Source organism: Gavia stellata, chromosome 3 (genome assembly GCF_030936135.1).
Source record: "Gavia stellata isolate bGavSte3 chromosome 3, bGavSte3.hap2, whole genome shotgun sequence".
Lineage (NCBI taxonomy): Eukaryota > Metazoa > Chordata > Aves > Gaviiformes > Gaviidae > Gavia > Gavia stellata.
Window position 1 is genome coordinate 95,297,064 of NC_082596.1, and position 20,750 is coordinate 95,317,813.

The window sequence follows — 20,750 nt, forward strand, 5'->3', positions numbered from 1 at the left end:
TGTATATATACACTTACATATATTCAACTGGCACCACTTAATACTATTAAGAGAAGGTCGTTGCTGTAAAACTCCTTCCCTACTGAACAATTTTTGCCTGAGTTTTCCAGCACAGCACCGACTTGCACAGTACAAGCAGGACACTTCGAACATGTCACGCTACCGTTTTAAGCGATTACTACAGTTTCTCCTACCACAGTTGGCGATTATTTGAAGAAGAGAAAATGACGGGCCTATTAAAGAGCCTGAAACTGAGCCTGCAAAGAACCTTTGGGGTATTTCAGGTTCTAAGCACGTCAGCAGCGCGAGCTGAACAGAAAGCTTTGCAATGTTGCCCGAGTTCTCCTTGCAACACAATACTATATTGTCCGGGGCAAGCGTAAGAACACTCTTTCTGCGGATAGACGATCTTGGCAGAAGTACCCTTTTAATGGCTGTATTTCACTTACAAGATGAACATATCACTTAAAACTCCTACTCCTTTTTCATTTTTTCCCCTATCAAGGAAAAGTCGTTATTTCCCCGAATCACATGCATCTTCGCTTCCAGCAATGTGAACCACAGGCTGAACGCTTGGTAATTCTCCATTAACAAACATTACTACTTCTAAGAGCGATGACTGAAAAAACGGTATCTGTGTTAACCAACTAAAAGCTTCTCACAACGGTTTCGGTTGTGAAACGCCAGCTCTCCTCTGCTTGGGGCTGCTGCGAACTGCCAGCTCGGCCCCGCAGGTGTCAGAGAACTTCATGCTTCTGACAAGCAGCCGGCTCAGGGAAGCTGGTTTTAGCGGCTTGCTTGAACGGGGCCCACCGGGCCCGCGCTAAGCCCGCTGCGGGGCCCGCGCCCTGTCCCCGCAGGCCCAGCCACCCGTGCGCCGGGCCCTCCTCCCGGCACCGCCCGCAAGGCTTTAACCGCTCTGCCCCGCTGCCGGCCGGGGGCTGCCGGAGCGGAGCGGGACCGGGCGGCGCGACCGGGGGCGGGGGGGGGGACGCGGAGGGCGTTTTTCACTTCCCGTAACAAACGCGGCGCCGCGGGGAGCGCGCGCTCCCTCAGGAGGGAGCGGTTGCCTTTCAAATTCGAGTCCGGCCGGGGCGGCCGCCCGTTACAACGGAGCACCCCCGCGCGCGGCCTTGGCCGCCTGCCCACCCCTTCTCCCGGGGGCGACAGAAGGCGGCAGGTGAGGCCCCGGGGACGGCCAAGGGCTGCCGGTTCCCGGCTCCCCGCTCCCCGCCCGCGGGGTCTGGCCGACGCCCGCCCCGCTCCGCCCCCGGCCGTTGGCGGTGGCCCCGCCCCGCCGAGCGCCCCCTGCGGGCCGGCGGCCGGCGCGGCGCGGCGGGGCGGCGGCCGGCGCGCGCGGAGCGGCGCGGAGCGGAGCGGGTGGGCGCGTGTCGCGCGCAGGTGCGCGCGGGCCGGCGGCGTGTGGCGGCGGCGGCGGGTGGGATGCAGCATGGCCGAGCCGCCCGGCGCCCCGCATCGCACCACCGGCTCCACCTTGCTGCACCCGCTGAGCGGGCTGCTGGGCATCCCGCTGGACCAGGTGAGGCTGCGCGCCGGGCCGGGCCGGGGCGGTTGCCCCTCTCCGGAAGCGGGGGTCGCCCGGCGCGGGGAGGCTTCTCGGGCGCTGTCACGCCTCGCATCTGCCGGAGGGCCTTGGGGGGCAGCGCGGAGGCACCCTCCCCCGCGGAAGAGCTTGGGGTGGAAAGGCGTCTCGGGGAGGGGAAGGCGCCCGCCGGGGCCGGGGCCGGGCCGGCGGGTGATGTCGCGGTGAGAGCCCTCCGTTTTCCCCGGCGGCGCCCGGCGCTTGTCCTGCCCTGGCGAGAAGTCGCCGGTGGTGCTGTGTGCCGCGGGTCACGGCGCGGAGCTGAGCGCGGCCGAGCGTGGAGGCTCGGGCAGCCCGGGCGTTGGGCGGGAGGGCGGGCGCAGCCTGTCCCGCAAGGAGTCCTTGCCTTCGGGCGCTGCTTGCGCGGCCGCGGACCCGCGGGAAGGAGGCGCAGAGTCTCCTTCGGCCGAGCGCGGGCGCCCGGCGGAATGGCCAAGCGCATCTGCGGAGGTGGGCGAAGCGCGGAGGCGCGCGTACGAGGCGGCGGTCCCAGGAGCGAGCCGGCTCGTGTGAGCCCTTCGCAGCGTAACGTGCTGCTTCTGGCGGTGATGTCGTCTGGCCGTTCACAGGCGCCGGGTGAAGCTGAGCCCTAACAGGCAGAAAACGCTGCTCCCCCACCGCTTATTCTCCCCCAAGCCTGCGTGCACCTGCTGCCTTCCCGCATTCTTCCAGCAGCGAGGAAGTTAGGTCTGGAAGCGTGTGCTGACCAGAAAAAGTCCCCGCCGAACTACCTGGAGGAGGTCGAGCTGTGCTCTGAGAAACCCGGGCAGCAGAGGCGCGCCGGTAAAAGTCAGCAGAAGGTGGAGATTTATGTGCTTTCTTCTGTTTGCAGAGTGGCTGGTGCTATGTGTTGTTTTCTACTACTGTTTGTTTTTGAGGTTGAGTAAGAAATACTTCATTTTCTAGATTAAAGCCCTACATCTAACCATGCCAGTTTTCCCTTTTTTAACAGAAAACAGGTTTTGATGCAAAAAAGAGATCTGTTGCTCAACGCTAAAACAGCTGAACGATCAAGGCCTATAATTATCTATAAGCTATTAATTTAGGAGAAGGCGCATGAATAGTGATAGCTTTTTTTTTCTGAGGTATTCCGTGCCATGATTGATGAATACGAGAACACCAAAGGAACCAGGAATAGCAAACGTTTACTGTTCCAGCTTGTTTGCGACACCATGGCGCGCGTACAGTGTTAGGCTGACCGGGTCACTGAACAATGAAGACTTGACAGACTGCAGTTTTTCTTTCTAAGCTTTCCAAAACTTGTCCTTCCATTCAGCCAAGGTGACACAAAGATGATGTTGTCCGTGGAGAAAATTCTCCCCATCCTCTTCTGGGCCTGAGGATGCTTCACTGCATCTGGTTACGTTTGTCCCAGGACCCCAGTCTCGTGGGTGCTGATGGTGGGCACCGGTGTGCCTGGTGGTTTGCATCTTGAGCCCACACCAGTAAGCGCGGGCACGTGCTCGGGGGCCGGGAGCGTGGCTGGGCGGTGCGAGCACGCGTGCAGGCTTAGGTGCCATCCCTGCAAATGACCCGGCTGGCTCCAGCAGCATGGAGCAGGGATGGGCATGGGCCAGGAGGAACCCCCCTTGCAGGGGTTCATCGCAGAACTGCAGCACAGCTGTGCTGAACTGCAGCTTTCTTCACCTGAAAATCACCTTTCCCCCGCCGCGGTCCTATTTAATTGTCTCTGTGAGATTATGCTATCGGTCATTTAAAAAAAGTCTCCCCCGCCCCTCTTGCCCCACTGCGATGTGCGGGGCCATGCCAAGCAGCAGGGATTGCTGCTGCCCAGAAGTAGGGAATACCCAGAGCGCTGCGTGGAAGCGTTCTGCCACCACTGTCCCCTCAAATGACATGAGTTTCAACCCTGACCTGCAGTGCTAATGCCCTCAGAAACGAGATAAAAATACTCTCACAGAGCTCTTTTGCCAGGTGGGTTGGTTACCTTCCTCATTAGAATGAGAGAGGGCTTTTGCTGAGGGGGAAGAGAAAAGTTCACTCGCTCCTCGGCACAGAACGGAGCTCTGCATATGAAAGACTGTTCTGCTAGATACAAATCCCATGTGTAGCAGGGACTGGTTTTATACGAGACCCTTCTTGCAATGCTGACAGGCTCTCCGTGCCTTCCACTCGCTGGCTGGGCTGCAGCAGGGGAGGTCATCTCCAGTTTGTCGCTGTACGTCAGCGGCATCGTGCTTGGCCTGTTGGATGGTGACAGCTGGAATCTCCCTCTAGTCCGTGTGGCTTGGCGGGTCCCCGTGGCTGGTCCTGAGCCTTCAAAAATGCGGAGAAGTGCCCAGAGAGTGAGAGAGAAAGGCACGCAGGTTTAGACCCTCCAAGTCACTGCAGTACCTGAAAGCCGTGTGCGTCCGCCTCTACGTTAAGGGCACAGAGGACTTGTCCCGGCTTTTATAGAGATAGTTTTTCATGAGGTCTGTGCTACAAGAGAGATTTCAGTCTGTGAGAAAGACCAGAAAAAAAGTTGAGTTGAAGGTCTGAAAAATGAAAAGTCATCATCGTTACCCGTTCATAGCAAGGGCAGAAAAGCTGTAGCAATGGTAGGTGGAAAATGTTTTACCATCTGATAAGCAGCTATTGTATCACTCGCTATGGGAAGCATGGATGAAGATGAAAATGTCATTTTTCACATTGGTTGTTTTCTTAATTTTAAAAGTTACAACTTAGGTTTAAAAACAGTGTGGAATTACAGAGGGTGCGATTCCTAGCTGCGCTGTGTACCTGGCAGGCTGTTCACATTTTATTTAGCAGGCAGCGTACTGCATGAGAACATGGCAATGTTTTCTGCTTTAGATGCTAAAATAATCCTGATGTCTCAGTGTGTATTTGCATGTCTTTAATGGATGATTTATCTTTGAATTCAGCATTGAAATATTTTTTTTTTTAAGAAGTGCTATATTCAGTAACAAAATTAATGAGCTTGAAAGAGGATGAAAAGACTCTCTGTGTTCAATTCATCCTCATATCCCAGGAAAGCAGACTTTGAAGTTTAGCTGACTTGTGTTCTAAAAATATCTGGCTAGGTCAATGACATACCTCCAGCAGCATTTGGAAAAGAGTTTTGGGTTGTGTGTTGTTTTTTTTTTTTTTCTCCTTATCATGTACACCCCAAGTCACTGATTCTGGAACGTCATCCCTCCAGTATGCTTATACAGTAACTTCTGGTAAAGTATATACTTTTTTGTCATGTATGCCCTAAATCACCAATTTTGGGACATCGTCCTCTACCATAAATCAGTGAGATATGGGAAGTTAAACATTAAACTTTTAATAGTGTAATTTCTATAAACAAAGTGCATGTGTGTATAAATACACTGAAGAAATAAATACACTCTTTAAAGGTATATTAAAAGTAAGTTTAATGGCATTGTTTATCCCTATGTAGTTATACCATGCCTTCCTAAGCTCTAGGCACCTCTAGAAGTAATTCAGATTCAAAGGGTTAAGGCATACGATTAAAAAGTTTCACTTCTCAAGGTTATTTTGCAGTACCCTTGATATCCCAGGTTACCTATTGCCTTAGAAGTAGCAGCCCAAATGCAAATCTTCAACTGCCGTATAACAAACCTGACGTTTTAACAGGCCTTACCCTGACCAGCCTCAGACAGCACCAAGTTTGTTGACTTTCAGGGAAATACGTTCTGTGCTCAAAGAGACTCTCTCAAAAAAATGTATGAGCATCTTCTCCTGGTTGTATCGGTGGGTTTGTAACTTCAGTGTTGTCATTGGTGACGCCGGCCGTGTTTCCCCAAAGGGGAAAAAATGTGCTGTGAAACTTAATTTTGGATGCTTTGGCTGCTGGTTGTACACCTTATTTTTCGTTTTAATCCTTTCGTTGGAGCTGGTCTGCATATTTATGTTTTGACAGCAGTTTAAATAAAACACTGACTCTGGGGGGGGACTGTGGGACATGCCTCTGAGTCTTGCGATAGTTGAAGCATTAGAGATCTCTTCCCACCCTTCCTTGAGTTCAAATAGCTCTCTGCCCAAAGCATGCTGATGAATTGGTTTAAAAAGGAGCAAGAAGAAAAAAAATATGTGTTTTTTCCTTTTACAAAAACCAACATGAGTTCTGATCCCAAAATCAGGGGTGGTTTTGTTAAATTTCACATTTTTCAGCTCGTTTGCTGTCCGAGTCCAGTTTTACTCCTATGCTTCCTGGTTTGGGTAGTCAGCAGATGTGTTTGTCCCAAACCTCTTTGCGTGACTCTTCTAATACACTTTTTGGGCAGCGAAAAACCAAATAAAAAATTAGCTTTCTAGGACCTCAACAGACTTAGGCTGGGAACTTTGAGGTTCCTTTCATGGTTGTCAATAGAGGTGTTAGAAGATGTAATGCTGAGGAAAAAAGGTAATTTGTTACAGATTGAAGCGGGATAACTGCAGATGGAAGTCCGTTGAAGACATAAGTGGGGTTAGTATCTCGATTTTTACCTGAAAAAAGCTACTCTAAGGCAAGAGCAACAACTGTCCACGTTTGGTATGAACTGTGCTACGTTTTAATTTCCTAATGCCAGTCATTTTGCAGTTGAAAGTCCTATGTTTTCATTTTGAATTGCAGCAGTACTTGTCGGATTTAATGCCTCTCTGCCTGACACAGCTTTATTCTTTACAGTTGAGGGTGTAACTTTTAGTTATTTGAGAAACAGTAAGCAAAAATGAAATTTGAAATTAACATCTAACAACACATTTATAGAGAGATATTCCTTAGGTTGCCAAAACCAACTTTCATTTTTGGTATTTTCTGACTTTTGAGTACCCAGATTTTGTAAAACTATTATCCTTAAAAGAAATCATTGGCTTTTTACTATAATGCCATGAAGGGCATAGCACTCGATTTAAAAAGCAGAGGCATAATCCTCCTGACCCTGTTTTGGGTCCCCGGTTAGAGCAAATCCACTCTCTAACGTGTTGCACCCGCTCGTGCAGGGCCCCAGATTCTGCGTGTTCCTGAGACAGTCCTGAGACAGAAGTATAGTACTTCCCAAAGATTAAGGCCATCTCCAAAGCATTTCTTTCTGTTCAGGTCAGCTATTACTAACAATTGCAATAATACGTGTTTTCCTCTGCCTTGGAAACGCGTGCTGCCTTTTTCGACGTGTTCTCACTCAGTTTGGCACTGCAGTCTTGAACCTCATGGCTGATGTCTTGATACTATGGGTGTAAATATTTCCACATCCCTCGTGCCTTGCAAACAAAGTCTGTCCTATTAAGTTTTTCATTTGGCAAGGGACAAAAGCGCAACTGGAATCAGCCGCTTGCAATTTTCCCCCTTTCAAGCACTTTCCTTCTCATTTGCGTTAAACGAGATCTGGAAAAATAAAGGTTGACGTGCTGCATAAAGTTTCCTGACACCTTTTCTGCACATGAATCGCAGCAGCACTGATTTAGTGGTGCTCTGCAGCTATTTTGAGACAATACAAAGTCGTGACGAAGACTCTTGGGCTCCAGCCTAGGGGTCTAGGCACCGAGCACAGAGCTGGCTCTGTGCTTTCAGGGGAGCCCCTGATGCTTAGGATTTACGGCATGTTGGCCAGCCTGGCACGGTATTTAATGCCCTGGCTGCTCCTTGGCTCCTGTTACAGTTCACGAGAATGGGCAGCGCTCGAGGTAGACGTGCCAAACTGCAAGTGGTGCTAGTAATCCCTGGGCAGGGGAGGCTGCAGCGCCGGGCTTGGCATCAGCGCAGAGGGGAATCCAACGTTCTGTACTTGTCCAAAACGAAGTAAAAAGTCTGACGTCAATGGGCTGTGGTTCTCTTTGGAGTGAAAAAATCCCGCTGTATGTGACCTCGTAGTTACAGGTAACCTTGAGGGTACCAGACCTCATCTCTTGGATGCTCGGGTGGTCTGGTGAGGGTACTTAAGGAGAGCTTCCAGAAACTCAGGCTTGCTCTTAAAAGTACAGCCTGATGCATAAATTTCTACTGTCCATTACTAGCAGCGGGAGTGTTTATGTTAGCACGTAATTTGGATCAGGAGTGTGCTTTGGGACTGAATCTCTTGCCTGTCCCCACTTAGCACACGTTGCACCTGAAGTGGCCCCGGAGCATCCGCACAGGATTGCTTTCTGGGAACGTGGAGCCGCAGGATGCGCCCCAGGAGCCTGCGGTGCTTCAGCTGCTCAAGGGCACGCAGCACCGGCGTTCAGCTCCTCTGAAGTGAGACCCTCTGGAGAGCGAGGCACGTCAATGCGGAGTCCTCATCCTCGGCTGTCTTGCTCTTCAGACCCGCTTCTGCTGCACCGCAGAGCTTGCCAAGGTAGGCACAGTGGAAATCTCTGACCTTCTGTCGGTGGTTTCTCCAGAGCGTGCCACTGGTCAGGCTTGTTTGGTGACTTCTGACAACGTAGAATCCAGTCCTGCCTCTGCCGACCGGGAGAGCGGCGCGTGGAGGAGAACGGCCAAGGGGAAACCCTTTGGGTGCCCCTTCCCCAGAGCAAGGCGAGATTTGATCATTCTCCCATCTTACGATCTCCACTGGAAATGTTCATTTTCACCAGTCCTTTTTTCCCTGGCTTAAGGCATTTTAAACAGCTTTTGTAAAATCGTGGGCGAGCACCGAAGCAAAAACAAAAGCACAAGTGATAGTTGCTGACATAAATGGGTTTTTAGAACTTTTTTGGGGGGGATACTTACAGTATGTTGCATCCTTAATGGAGTTGGGTGGGAAATAATTTTTCTACTGTGTTTTGGGCTTCCCTCATGATAAGAAAATTTCAGGCTTAAAAAAAAAAAAAATCTCAATAATATGACGAAAGAGAACTTGTAAACATAGTTTTGAATAAATTGGATAAATTGAAACACTTACAAATTCCCAAAGAGTTTGTTTTCAGTCGTTCCTCTAAATTTTAATAAAATAACCAAACGAAAAATAATTTTTAAACCAAAATTCAAAATATTAACTAGACAACTTTACCAGCTTGGAATTTATTTTTTTTTAACAGGAAATGATAGTCATTACTGTGAAAACTATTGAGAAAGTTAGTCAATCAGTCTATAGTATGACTGTTGCCATGCTACTTGGTCTTAGACAAAACAAATACTAAGTATTAGAACAATTCTGCATTCTTGGTTTCCCTCTTTCTGGATGCCTTTGTCCGGGTGGGATTTGAGGACTCTGAACATCTACCCAGTGTTCCTGGGAGATTGGGTGGCTGGATAACGGGAATTTTGCCTGTGTCCTCATGTGACACTCTGCAGTGTAGCAAGGGGGATGCTGTCTGAAAGCATGCCTAGACGACTTATGCAAAGGGCAGATAGCCCTGAGTGTGTGTATCTGCCTGGTTAAGTCCCAGGCTAAAATCTGGCAATCCTATGGAATAGCAACTTTAAAAATTATTGGTCAGAATCAGATTATATTCTGCGGTCTTCAAGTTCAGTGAGTGAGACGGGCTGGGGACGTCTGGGAGGGGAAAGGGAGGCAAGAAAATGCTCCTTTAGATCAGTCTTTTGGATTGCATGCAGAATACTAAAAAACTAAATAACAGTTTCAGGCCAAGAAATGGTTCTGCTGCTGGCTGTCGTGCACAGGGTGAGTGTGTGCTGCTTCTACAGGCCCTGGTCTTGCAACAAAAGCTCTAATTGGACTTGAGCAATTTCTTCGTTTGTGGTCTCTTGTTCAAGTGCAGTTTGGCACTGGTATGCAGATAGGTCAGGAATGGGGAAGGCGAAACGACAAGGCGAAAAACAAGACATCCGAGGACCCCCTGCTCCCAACATTTCTCGAATAACTTCCATGCTTGTTTTCATGCTCATGTATCGGCTTTATTTTAAACTTTTTTTTTTTTAAAGGACTGCTGAGTAGAAAAGATTTAATTATTAACTCTTAGACCCAGCTTAAATGAGATTATAAACTGGAGAAAGTAGGTTTTTTCCTGTTATCAGTGCAAGGGTGTGTTAAAGAGTAGCGCAGTATTGACTTTGTTTATCTCATGTGCGCACACACAGAGGGCAGGTCCAAATCACTGACTCCTACGGTTTGCAGCAAGTATTTACCCCAGCAAATTCCCACCGCTAGATCTATGATTTATCTGTTTGAGAGAGGGATTTTTGGACGTGCTTTGTTCACCCACAAGCAGAGTTAAAGTTGTCTTACGTGTATACTTCTTACTCAGCAGGCGCTCTCGGGCTGTTTTGCCAACTGTGCTGTGTTGAAGGTGAGGAAAAACAAGTGTAGACAAATGGTTTGGAGACAGCGACTGGGGAGTTAAAGGACGTACTCTTTGAATTAAATCCAGGTTTTGATGGCGGCATTACACATCCAGAGCGAGCTGTAGGCACTGTTAGCACCCGCAGCTGTTTATGCCTTTGTGCGTGTGTTTGTGTTCATGCTAATTCTCTCGAGGCAAAAAATTGTGGTCTGTAGTTGCCACAGCAACGATAACATTGCACTCAGCGTATGGGTGGTTTTTGCCTATTTTATACAAGGATGTTGAAAGTGTAGGCATATTGCTGTGGTATGTTGTGAAATATGATAGACTCTTAAGAGGGGAAACATTTGTTTGTTTTTTATTCAGAGAATGTAACTCTGATTCAGCGTTACCTTTATTGCTGCTTCTCTGCTAGGGCGCTCGTTCCCAATTGCAATCGTAACGTTGCAGAGAGGAAAATGGGCTCAGCAGTTTGGAAAAAGAAAGTTTTAGAGATGTTCTGCTGATGCTAATCAGCAAATAAAATGAGGATTAGAACAAAGAATGGTCCAGGGCAGAGGGAAAAGGGTGACATAATTATGTTTCTGTCCCATTGTACTTGCTCCTGTCGGTCGAAAGATGACTGTAGCTGTTCTTTGCCATGCAACCAGACTGAAAATATAAGCAAGATACAAGAGAAAAAAATTACAGGGTAGACTTCTTAACCCTGCAAAAGCAAAGGGAAGGAATTGGGTTGTTTGCTTTAGAAATGTGACTGTTATGAAGGATCGTGGAGAAAGTATAGGTGAGCAGCATAAACGGAATAGATCTAGGACTTCTTCCCTTCTGTCTCCCAGTGTTTCTCCATGTGAAGAGAAAAATGCGGTAACATTGGACGGCTGCAGATTCAACGGTGATTAAAATGAGGGTGTTTTTCGTGCAGTCCGGAGCTGGACTGCGAAACCCATTTCAACAGGAGGCTGCTAAGGCCAAGAACTTGGCCAGAGCCAGCCAGGGCTTGGATGTTTGTAAGAAAAACATGATATCCAGGGTAAGATACTTAATAGCTTAAAAGGGAAGGCTTTTGGAAGTACGTATTCTTTTGCTGGATCCTTTCAGGCCCGTCCCGTATGCGGGCACTGGTTTCTGGCAGCTCTGCCTCTGGTGTTGCCGGTGCTTTTGGGATCCCGAGTCGTGGCTGGCAGCCCCAAGCGCGGCTGCTCCCGTTACGGGTGAGCGGGTCTGCTGGAGTCGTCATCCCCTCCCAGGGCTTGGCTCGACACTGGATTTATCGCTTGAGTTTCTTCACACGGTGGTGCAGCAGGAAGCGCAGCTCTCTGTAGGGAAGATCAGCCAGCGCCCCGGAGAGATCGCTTCTCCAGCATCCCACTTCCAAGGAGCCCAAGCTACAGCTGTCCTTTTATCAGTTTATATAGAAAGTAGCTGGCCCCTCACGTGCTTTGCAATGTATTTCCCTCCTGGTTGTCCTCTTACTCGTCTGTTCCCATTTTTAACTTTTGGGGGTTTTTTGGTCCATATGCTGAGCACTTCCTCCCTGTTCAGTTCATGCTGCCTATCTTTAATGCTGTGTTTGGAGGTTTCGTGATCTGGATGTTCTCTTTGAAGATGCTACACCAGCAGGTGTCTGGTGTAGTCTGCCTTCATCCTTTGGGAGGGTTCTGACATCCTGATCAGTAGCCTGTTATCTAACTGTTTATCAATCATACATTTGATGTGCACCATTACCTCAATTGCCTGACTATCTCCGTCAGGCTTCCTGGTTTTTTTTGGCTTGGGTAGAGTTGAGTCAGGGTTTAAATGGTTATTAGGAGAAAATTGATTCCGTATCTGCCTCCTCTGTTTCCTTTTTCTCTGAAACTTCAGTTTTTGAGCGTAGTCGCTAATAAGGGCAACGTACCAGACCAGTTTAGAAGACCCTAAAGGGCAGGCGTGCCTCTTTTTCCTGCGTCTAGGATCAGGTCTTTGCTCTTGCCTTGGCTATTTCCGCATACGAGACGGTGGCCTCATTTATTTGCTGGCAGGTGGAACTACTGGCTTGTGCCCTGGGGAGTCTCTGGGCAGTCGGTGGGGACAGAGGCCCCTGGTCGTGCCCTGCCAAGTCTCCTCTCCCTCGTCCTGCGTAAAGTACACGCTGCTCATCGCTCGGGTGCCTTCCAGCAGCAGGGAAGCTGAGGTGCTACCACGCTCTGCGCTTAGTGCTACAGTAACAGTGGGGAAAAAGGCCGTCTGCATTTCGAGATATCTTAAGTTTGCTAGAAATCAAACCTGAAATGCCTTCTCAAAGTGCTTCTGAGATAGCCAGATGTTAGTGATATAAAACCTTGCGACAGAGATGGAAGTAAAGTTTGTAAGCCAGCTGTGCAGATCATGCAATGTCCTCGTTATTTTAAAGCGCTTTTTTTTTTTTTAGGCTTTATGTGTAAAGGCCTTGTTTGAAAGGGAAGTTATAATTATTTATGCAACTTAAAGGATTGTTGAATTTCGTTTCCCTGGCTATGTTCAAGTTCAGAGGGTATTTTGAGAAGAGCTCACTTGGAGTTTCTGGAATTTTGTTGCTGTACTTTGTTTCTTGGGCAATAAATTGTGTCTCACTGCATAGTAGGAGCATCACTTTCATAATTCTAAAATGTAAGGGCATCTTTTTCTTGTTTTCCAAACTGTTAAAGGGGAAAAAATGAGGCTTATTCCTGTTGCCTAATGATTGCTGCCCTTTGTAAGGGAAAGCAAGTTAAGTTTCTGCTATCGCTGACTCATAAGCACGGCAAGAATATTCCTGGGGAAAAATATAATACTGCGGCTAAGTAATACAAAAGTGGGTGGGTTTTTTTCCTCCTGATAGGTCAGTTATCTTTGGAAAATATCAGTGTTATAACCCAAAGTTCTGCTGTACTGTGTGCAAACAGAAGTATGGAACCCTAGTGGGGGATGCATAAAGAAGGCAGCATGCTTTTAACGAGGCAAGGAAATGAAATCTTTTGTCCTCACATATAGTATAGTGCAAATGAAATTAATTTATAGCAAAATCCAATTTCTCTTTTTTTTATTGTTTACTGTACATTTCTTTATGCTTATTCACCAGCTGACACTTGCTCATGCTGTTAGTTTTTGTTTTGATTTGGTTGCTAAGTTTGAAAGCTAGGAAATCTTTTTTGTTTTGTTTTGCTCTTTTTGAGGGGGTAACCCCTGGAATTCATTCAGAGCATGACTCTTTGGAGAGGTACTAATAATTTCTAGATATTTTAGTTTAGTGACAGTTGAGATGTTTGACTTGCACCGAGTCCTAAGCGCTTTTCATCTCCAAGTTACTTGTTTTCAACAGTGTCTGAAGTTGAGCGCCTGAAATTAGACATGCTCCAAAGCCCGGCTTCCAGAGATTCTTGCTGTAGATGTCAGGTGCTTGTAACACAGGCGTAACTAAACAGCTGGGGCTACGTTCTTGTCTTCTTGCGCGGTTCAAGATCCAAAATAAATGAGTGTGAAGTGAGCGTGCTGCAAATTCTGAGCAGAGATAAGGAAGGGAAAACCAGCCACCACAGGCTATTGTCGCTGTACATGTTTTATTGGTGGCTTCTCTTCCTGCCGCAGTTCTGAAGGGATTAAAAATAAGTCTGCAGCCCACGTGAACGAAGATTAGATAAACATATCTTATATTAAACAGCATAGGGCAATAATTTTACTTTGGAACCATAGAACAATAGGAAAAAGCAGTGTTTTAGGACTGTGAAATCTCACGATTGAGACAGCGAGTATCTGAAGTTGGCAGTTACGGAGGTTTGCTAATTCTACACAGTCACTGTTACAGCAAAGGAATGAAACAAAGATAATTGTGCTTGAACTGAAAAAACCCCATACGCAGCCCTTTGGAAATAGGCTAAAAAATGAAGAAAAAAGCTATCTAGAAAATTTGCTTGCCAGAGAATCAAGGGCCACAGTGGAAATGGGGGACTCTGCAAACAACTGCAGAATATAAAGTTTTCTTTGTTTACAGAAACAAAGAGAGTGACTTACTACCTGTTAGGTTTGCAAAGGTAATTGCCAAAATATATACTGAAAATGTGATTTTCCCAGTCAAATAAATGGCTCTGACTAAAGTTTACTACTAAAAAAGGTGGTTCTGCATGTATTCCCTCCCCTTGTGCCATGCTTCTTTTTCTTCTCTTGTGCAAAAACTCAGTTGTGCATCTGCACAGGTTGAGCTGACTGAAAATTAACTCTACAAAAAAAAAAAAAAAGAAATCTGAGCAGATTCGCTGCAGATTTTCCCTGGCCCTTACTGATGGCTTCCCAAAGTCTTTGTGTATCCTCTTCCATCTGTGAGGGGGTTCCATGCTGAAAGGTAGCTGGGAATATTTTCTGTATCTCTGTGGCTCTGCAGCGTTGGAAAAGGTATGGTGGCACCCTGAGATCTGTGCCCCATATTTTGCTAGGTTGGAGCATGGGCAGAAGAACATAGATCTTCACCTCTCCGTGTTGATGTACCCTGAAGTGATGTTTTTAAGCTCAACAGAAAGCATCTGCTTTGTCGTTCACAAGGGCTTTCCTTCCCTTCTTCTGCAAGGGCTGTTACTGGGTGTAAGATATCTCAAAACTGCTTAGACGAGGAAGAGGACAGGAAGAACTGAGGTTTGCAGCACCTGCTCGCGGAAGCAGAAAACCGGGTGCGGTTGACTACACCCATCGCGTAGGAGCATTGTTACCCTGAAACTCTTCCACACATTATCTGGTACTTAGATACACTAATAATTTTTTTTCAGAAGTGCTTCCTGATTGGCACGTCTTCTTTTTGCGCCCCCCCCCTTCCAGCTCTCTTTCAGGCACTTAAAGTGGGCTGAGTTTATTGCAGAATGATGGCTTCTGAAACATTATACCGTTTTAGGGTGTCTTTAAGTGGTAAACCAAAAAAGTGGAGCACCAGGAACTGTGGGTCGTTTTTGAAAATTTCATCTCTTACTACTAATGGAACTCCACATTCACAGTCCAGAGATTTCTTTTCGCTTCTGTTAAAGTTAACGCATGTAGTGTGGCTACTGTTCATCTTTGTAAGTCTGCAGCATACGTTTCTGCATCTAAAATTACTCACCTAGATTTTGTAGTAGAAGTACCTGGTTTAGACTTGTGTTTTAGAATTAGGTGAATTGCAATCTAGAATTGCTTTTTCCCCCATTGACAATAAAAAAAATCTTAGATGGACCAGCTCAGGTATCGACATCAGTGTTAGGACAGATAAATTCTACCCCTGCCTCTAGCAAAGTCCTTGCATAAATTTTTAAAGCATGTCCTAATAGGCTAATTTTTACGCTGCCCTTGTTTTAAGTTACTATGAGCATGATTGAGCGTTTAAATACAGGATGTTCCAGATTTTTGATGTGTAAGAATTTATTAGGCCCTTATATAATACCATTGCGATGCCTGAAAGGTTTAGTCTTTGATCAAGCCACTTAATTCCAAGGATAATGTGCCTAAATTTAAGACAGTGCTGACAGTTTCTACGGTGGGGAAAAAAAGCCCAACTTTCTTTTGGTTTAGAATAACTTGTGAAGTTGGCACTTTTTTCCCCTTACTGATGTTTGTTTCTTTCTGTTGCATATACTTACTGGGATGTCACTGGGATAATGTGAACAAAACTGCTCTGTTTGTATTGGTGTGTATTTTTAAAGACCACCGACACATTTTTCTATAGAAAAGGAACTGAAAATAGAATTGCACAGACATTGCAACAGCAATAATGGGGCAAGTTATTTTAGAAGTGCCAGTTCCCATTCTAGTGAAGGATTGTACTTTAAGCCTACTGTTTTATTTTTATATTGGTGAATATGTGCAGGCACAAGGCTTTCATCTGGCCTGAAAGTTAAGCGTATTTCTGAATTGGGACTTTAGCTATAAGGATCCTGCCATTCCTACATTCATGCAACTCCCATTGGTATTTGGGGAATATAATTTACGTTGAAGGCACAGAAAGGCGTGCCAGCAAGGTGGCCGGGTATACACACATATGTATGTATTGTCTTCCTTCTTTGCATTTTGCATAAATCAGCTATGTACTTACATCAGTTAGACAGACAAAGTGAAAAAGTGCTTGACTTGCTGTGCTGTGTTCTAAGGTTTTAAAAATGAAACCTTTGAATCTGGGGGCAAAATGCAGAGCTGTGTGGATGCTACTCTTAGCACTGTTACTTTGAAGTTATTTACTGAAAAATACAAAAGTAGAAACTGGACTGAAATCTCCGGAGCAGGTAGTGCGGGAGGCTGGTGAACTCGGGCTGGATCACGCCTGATGAAACCTGTCTCGGTCCTGCTTCTTTTTTGTTGCTGACCCACTGTCTGTGGTGGATGAGGTGGCGGTGTTGGAGAGCAGGGGCTAGGCAATGCTCTTGAGAAGTTGTGCGAAAATAATTGTTTGGGGTTTGGGAGTACTCATCAAGTCCGAGAAGACCAGTTGGGAACAATTCCTATTATCCAAAAATTCATTTCTGAGAAAAAGATGGGTAAGTGGTGTATTCAACTCATGATTATGAAAACTAAGGCTCCAAGCTCCAGTTAGTTGCCGGAGCCATACAGGAGGCAAAGAATGGGGGGAAACAGTGCTGTGGTGTCCCTGCCACGGGAGGTTCCTAGAGCTCTAGGGACTTTCAGAGGAGGCTTTGCAGGCCCTCAAGTCTCTGCTTTGTTCTCTTTTACTCTCCTGGAGTTCTTGTTTTCCTTGTTTCTGTTTGTTTTCACTTCAGCATCTGTCTCCTAACTTTACATATGCTTAAATTGGGTCTTCTGAGTGAACCCTGTGAGAAGAGCTGGAGTGATGGAGTAGTGGGATGATAAGGTGAGTCTGTTCCCTCTGCATCGGTATGGATCTACGCATAAGCAAGGAGGGTAGGCGGTACAAGATGCCATCTTTCCTATGACAAGTACCTATCCCAGTGACTTCCTACTTCGGGGGAAGCCTTTGGAAAAGCGAGGCTGGTAGTCCTGGTGGGTTGGTTTTCGGTTGTTTTTTTTTTTTGGTCGAATTTCCCATTTGGATAACGGCATTTCACTCCCCTTTTTCCTTTTCTCATTAAAATATCTTCTATACTCTGACCTGCTGGCTGTAGTTCTGCTTTTAGACGTGTCTGCCATGTTACACCGTGCGATACTATACCTGCACAGAGCTATGTCAAATTATTCTTTTTCAAGTACTCTTTTTGGGTTAAAGGCACTGTAATTAGTGTGCTACCTCACTGCTGAGTAGTCTGAAGAAATGAGGCAGCTCTCCTAACAACCTAAAGGCATTCTGGTTTAAAAAAAAAGCACCTGCATGGCTAAAGGCTCCAGCTTGTTTGATTTTACTGCTGCTCCTATTATAGGTAGGAATTAGTGCTGGCTATCTCAGGTGCAAGGGAATTTCATCGTGCTATGTTTTGGCATTACTCACTGAGAGAACGGTAATTACTGAGTTAGAGGTAGCGGCAGCCCCTCGCTGCACATGAACGATCACTACTTAAACATCTGTTCAACATACAGAGTCATTACAGTTCAATGTAAGAGCTGTCAACAGCGAGCTAAAGCTGTGTTTGGATCAGGTCCACACATTAAATTTATCAGCCAGCAAAGGTAAACGTAGGGGTGTGTGACTTAGCATTATGATGTAGATTTGACTTCTCAAGCTGACTTTTGACTTAAATGTTTTTCTTCTAAAATTTCTGATGACTCAGGGTTTAATCTGTTCTATAGCTATATTCGTGTGTCCTGCTAGTGGTTATTCTGCTAGTGGCTTCATAGAGGTACTCCAGAAAGAACATCTGTTTCAAGTTTATAGACTAAATCATGGAAGGATATTTGACCCTGTAAGTAGGGAAGCAGCAGAATTTACCCAGGAAAACAGCACAACAGGCCAAAATACTGTCAATTTTGCATCTTCCCCTTTACCGACTCCGTATTCCGCATACAACAGCAACAAAAAAGCCAGGGCTGTGAGAACTTAGTGCTGCTTCTGAAGAGGACAATAATCTTAAATTAGTCATGCATATACGCTTCTCTCTCTCCCTCCCATGAGAGAAAATCTATTTTCAAACCTTCGCTTCTGCCCCCTCAAAATCTTCCACCGGACTCTTACAACATAAAGTCAGAGAAATGAGTTGTTTCAGTACAATACTGGAGATAGGACTTTTCAGTAGTCGTATCAGTATTTCCCCAACGTAAATGAATTTGTCTCCTCTCTGGTCCATGCCGTTTGCAATTCATGGTGCCTGGCTGTAGACAGAAAACGCAGCAAGTGAGAGTCAATTCTGATTTCTTCACAAATGCCTGTTTGTGCTGGCTCCCGGTGCGCTGAGTCCTGCGCAAAGCAATACTGCTGTGGGCAATAAGGGGAGCTGCACTGATGGTGTTACAGGAATAACTTTTCCTTCGTGGAAGTCTAAGACAAAATTCTAGTAGTGGGAAACTCGACATGGTTTCTGTGATATCGCCCTCCTTTTTGGGGGTGTTTGTCCCCTCCCTGCATAGAGTTAAGTCATCTCTGCAGAGAATATTTGTCCTTATGGTTCAGAAAAATAGTCTAGAAGATCAAAATATTTTGAAGAATTTCAGTAAGTATCAGATATCTTTGAGATGATCTGATTAAAGAATATTCCATCTCTCATTCTTAACACACCCACTTTAAATATCACAACTTGGATGTTACGAAACGCTATCATAACAGCAGGTCTATTTTTCAACATCAAAGTAGAAATGTCTCCAGCAAAGTGAACTTAAACATGTTGTTCGGCAGGTGTCTTTGGTTATATGTGCAAAATAATCTTTTAAACAGAGAAAACCAGTTATTGCACTTCTGTAGTTCTTGCTTTATTCTTTGCATCCTGGAAGATGGGGCTGATCTCTGGCAAAGCGTTCCAACGCTTTATTATGGCATCCCCTTTCCAAAATACTACCTAAGCGCTGTTGGACTCCACAGATGGTGGTTTGGCTCAAGAAGGCATTGCTCTTGCTGTCAGTAGTTTCTGTTAACACGGTTCCTTATGCTTTTCCAAACACTGAAAACAGCTGTTTGGTGATCTGTGGTAAGTTAGTGAATAGAGGAGAAATTCTGATTTGCCACATAAAAACCTTGTAGCAGCCTCCTAAACTAATGCTCAGTAGCTCATTAGTAGATAGCAGCAAATGGAGAGTGTCTTGACCATGGGCTACAACTTCATCTTTATACTGAGCCATCATGGGAGGCCTCTGTTCATATACTTTCTTTTGTTCAGCAGATGAAATGCAGATTTAAAGCCTTATTCTCTCATTTGGCTGGTAAGCGCAAGGCCTGGAATAAAAGTAGAGGTGTCTTCTGCTGAGGACAGTCTGCATCATCTCAGAATCACAGAATCATTAAGATTGGAAAAGACCTGTAAGATCATCAAGTCCAACCATCAACCCAACCCCACCATGCCCACTAAACCATGTCCTGCAGTGCCACGTCCACACGTTCCTTGAACACTGCTGCATGTTGCAGTGGGCAAGGACCTGGATGCTAGCTGGGAATATTCTGGCAGTCTGGCTGTGCCGTAGCACGCTTGTACCTCTGTCTGTGAACGTGTCTGAATGTGCAGCACGCCTGGTTTTTGTCCAAAGGTTGTGTGCTGTGGGGGACACATCAGCACCTTGTCATCCAACAAGTGACAAGTTAGCAGTGTGATTTCTCATAGTGATTTTCATCGCGAATGAATTGTAGCATTAACGGGAATTTTGCTTACAGAGGACTCTCCGGTTTGGCTAATGGACTTAGTTGCTATTTGGAGTCTGGAGAGAACTGCGTGGTCAATTTGATATATCCTCCTAGATTTTTGGAAAGTGAGATCAGTTTTTCTGGGAGGAAAAAAGTAGTAAAGGAAAAGCAAAGTATTTTTGTGGTGAAAACAGAATGCAGGATTTTTCTTCCTGATCCTTTAAGGAAAATGTTAAAAGTACTAAAATAACAGACTACATGCTTCTTCTTACTTATTATCTCTTCCTAGAGTGTGATCTAATAACCCTCAAATGTCTATTACCACGTTTTTAAGTAGGGAGATTTGCAGATGCAAGGCTTGTGGGAATTGAAACTTCCTGAAGTGGCTCATTAGTAGCTTACCCCGAACTGCGGTGAGCGGTGCCCGAGACCATTTGTGATGATTTGGTGGAAATGTATAAAGCCAGGTTTTGCCTCTTCTTGTATTTTCTGTTTTCCATCTCAAGAACTTCTAGCTAGGAAAAGCAAAAGCACTTTCCATTTTCCCCTTGAAAGATTTTTGTGGGTTTTTTCAGTCATTTTCCAGTGCGCTAAACAACACGTTTACCCGTTTCCTTTTGGAAATTCACTATGGCTCCATGACTTTCCTGTTAGAGGAATTTGACTAATTGCTGATTTTTTTTTATTTTTTTTTTTTTTAACTCCCACCATGGAGCCAGTTTGCCCCCAGAACAAAAGGTAATAATTGTTCCCACTCAGTGTTATCGGCAGTGGGCTCATGTCCTCCAAATACTGAGACTTAGAGAGACACTTATTTAATGCCAGGTATTTGGAACTTTTCTTTTGTGACTTTGCCAGCTGGCTGTTGCCCTGAAAAGTTGCCCGCCTGCCGATGGTTCATGGGACCCGATACAAGATAGGGCAAAAAGTTTTATGGTTTTCCTCTGAGAACAGTTAGCAAGTTGAAGAGATGGCTTTCCCGTGCCTGTTGGAGATGACTGAAAAGGTGACTCCAGATCCCTCATGTTTCCCCTCCCTACAGCACCAGTCCAACATTTGCCAAGGTGGTTTCACCCTATTAAAAATGGGCGAAGGTGCCAAGACTTGAGGCAGATGGAACTAGGCTTTTATGTGCTTTGAGGGCTATGATTTTAGCACAATAGTATAGGGGGATCTTGAAATCATTGTGTTTGGTTATTCTCGTGTCAGCATCACAGGTGCTTGGTTGGTTGGTTTGACCTGATTGCTAGCTTTGTATAAAACTCCGTTTTGCAGTCTAAACATCACTTTGAG

The 20,750-nt window shown here is 45.9% G+C and overlaps 1 protein-coding gene across 1 annotated transcript in view; it reads left to right on the forward strand.

The window, feature by feature from the left end:
• Nucleotides 1-1,450: 1,450 nt before the first annotated feature.
• The window catches only part of MBOAT1 (membrane bound O-acyltransferase domain containing 1), a 57,144-nt gene continuing 37,844 nt past the window's right edge, over nucleotides 1,451-20,750 (forward strand). The window contains exon 1 of the mRNA XM_059815337.1: nucleotides 1,451-1,540. Coding sequence (XP_059671320.1) covers nucleotides 1,451-1,540 — 90 coding nt within the window. The remainder of the gene's footprint in view (nucleotides 1,541-20,750) is intronic.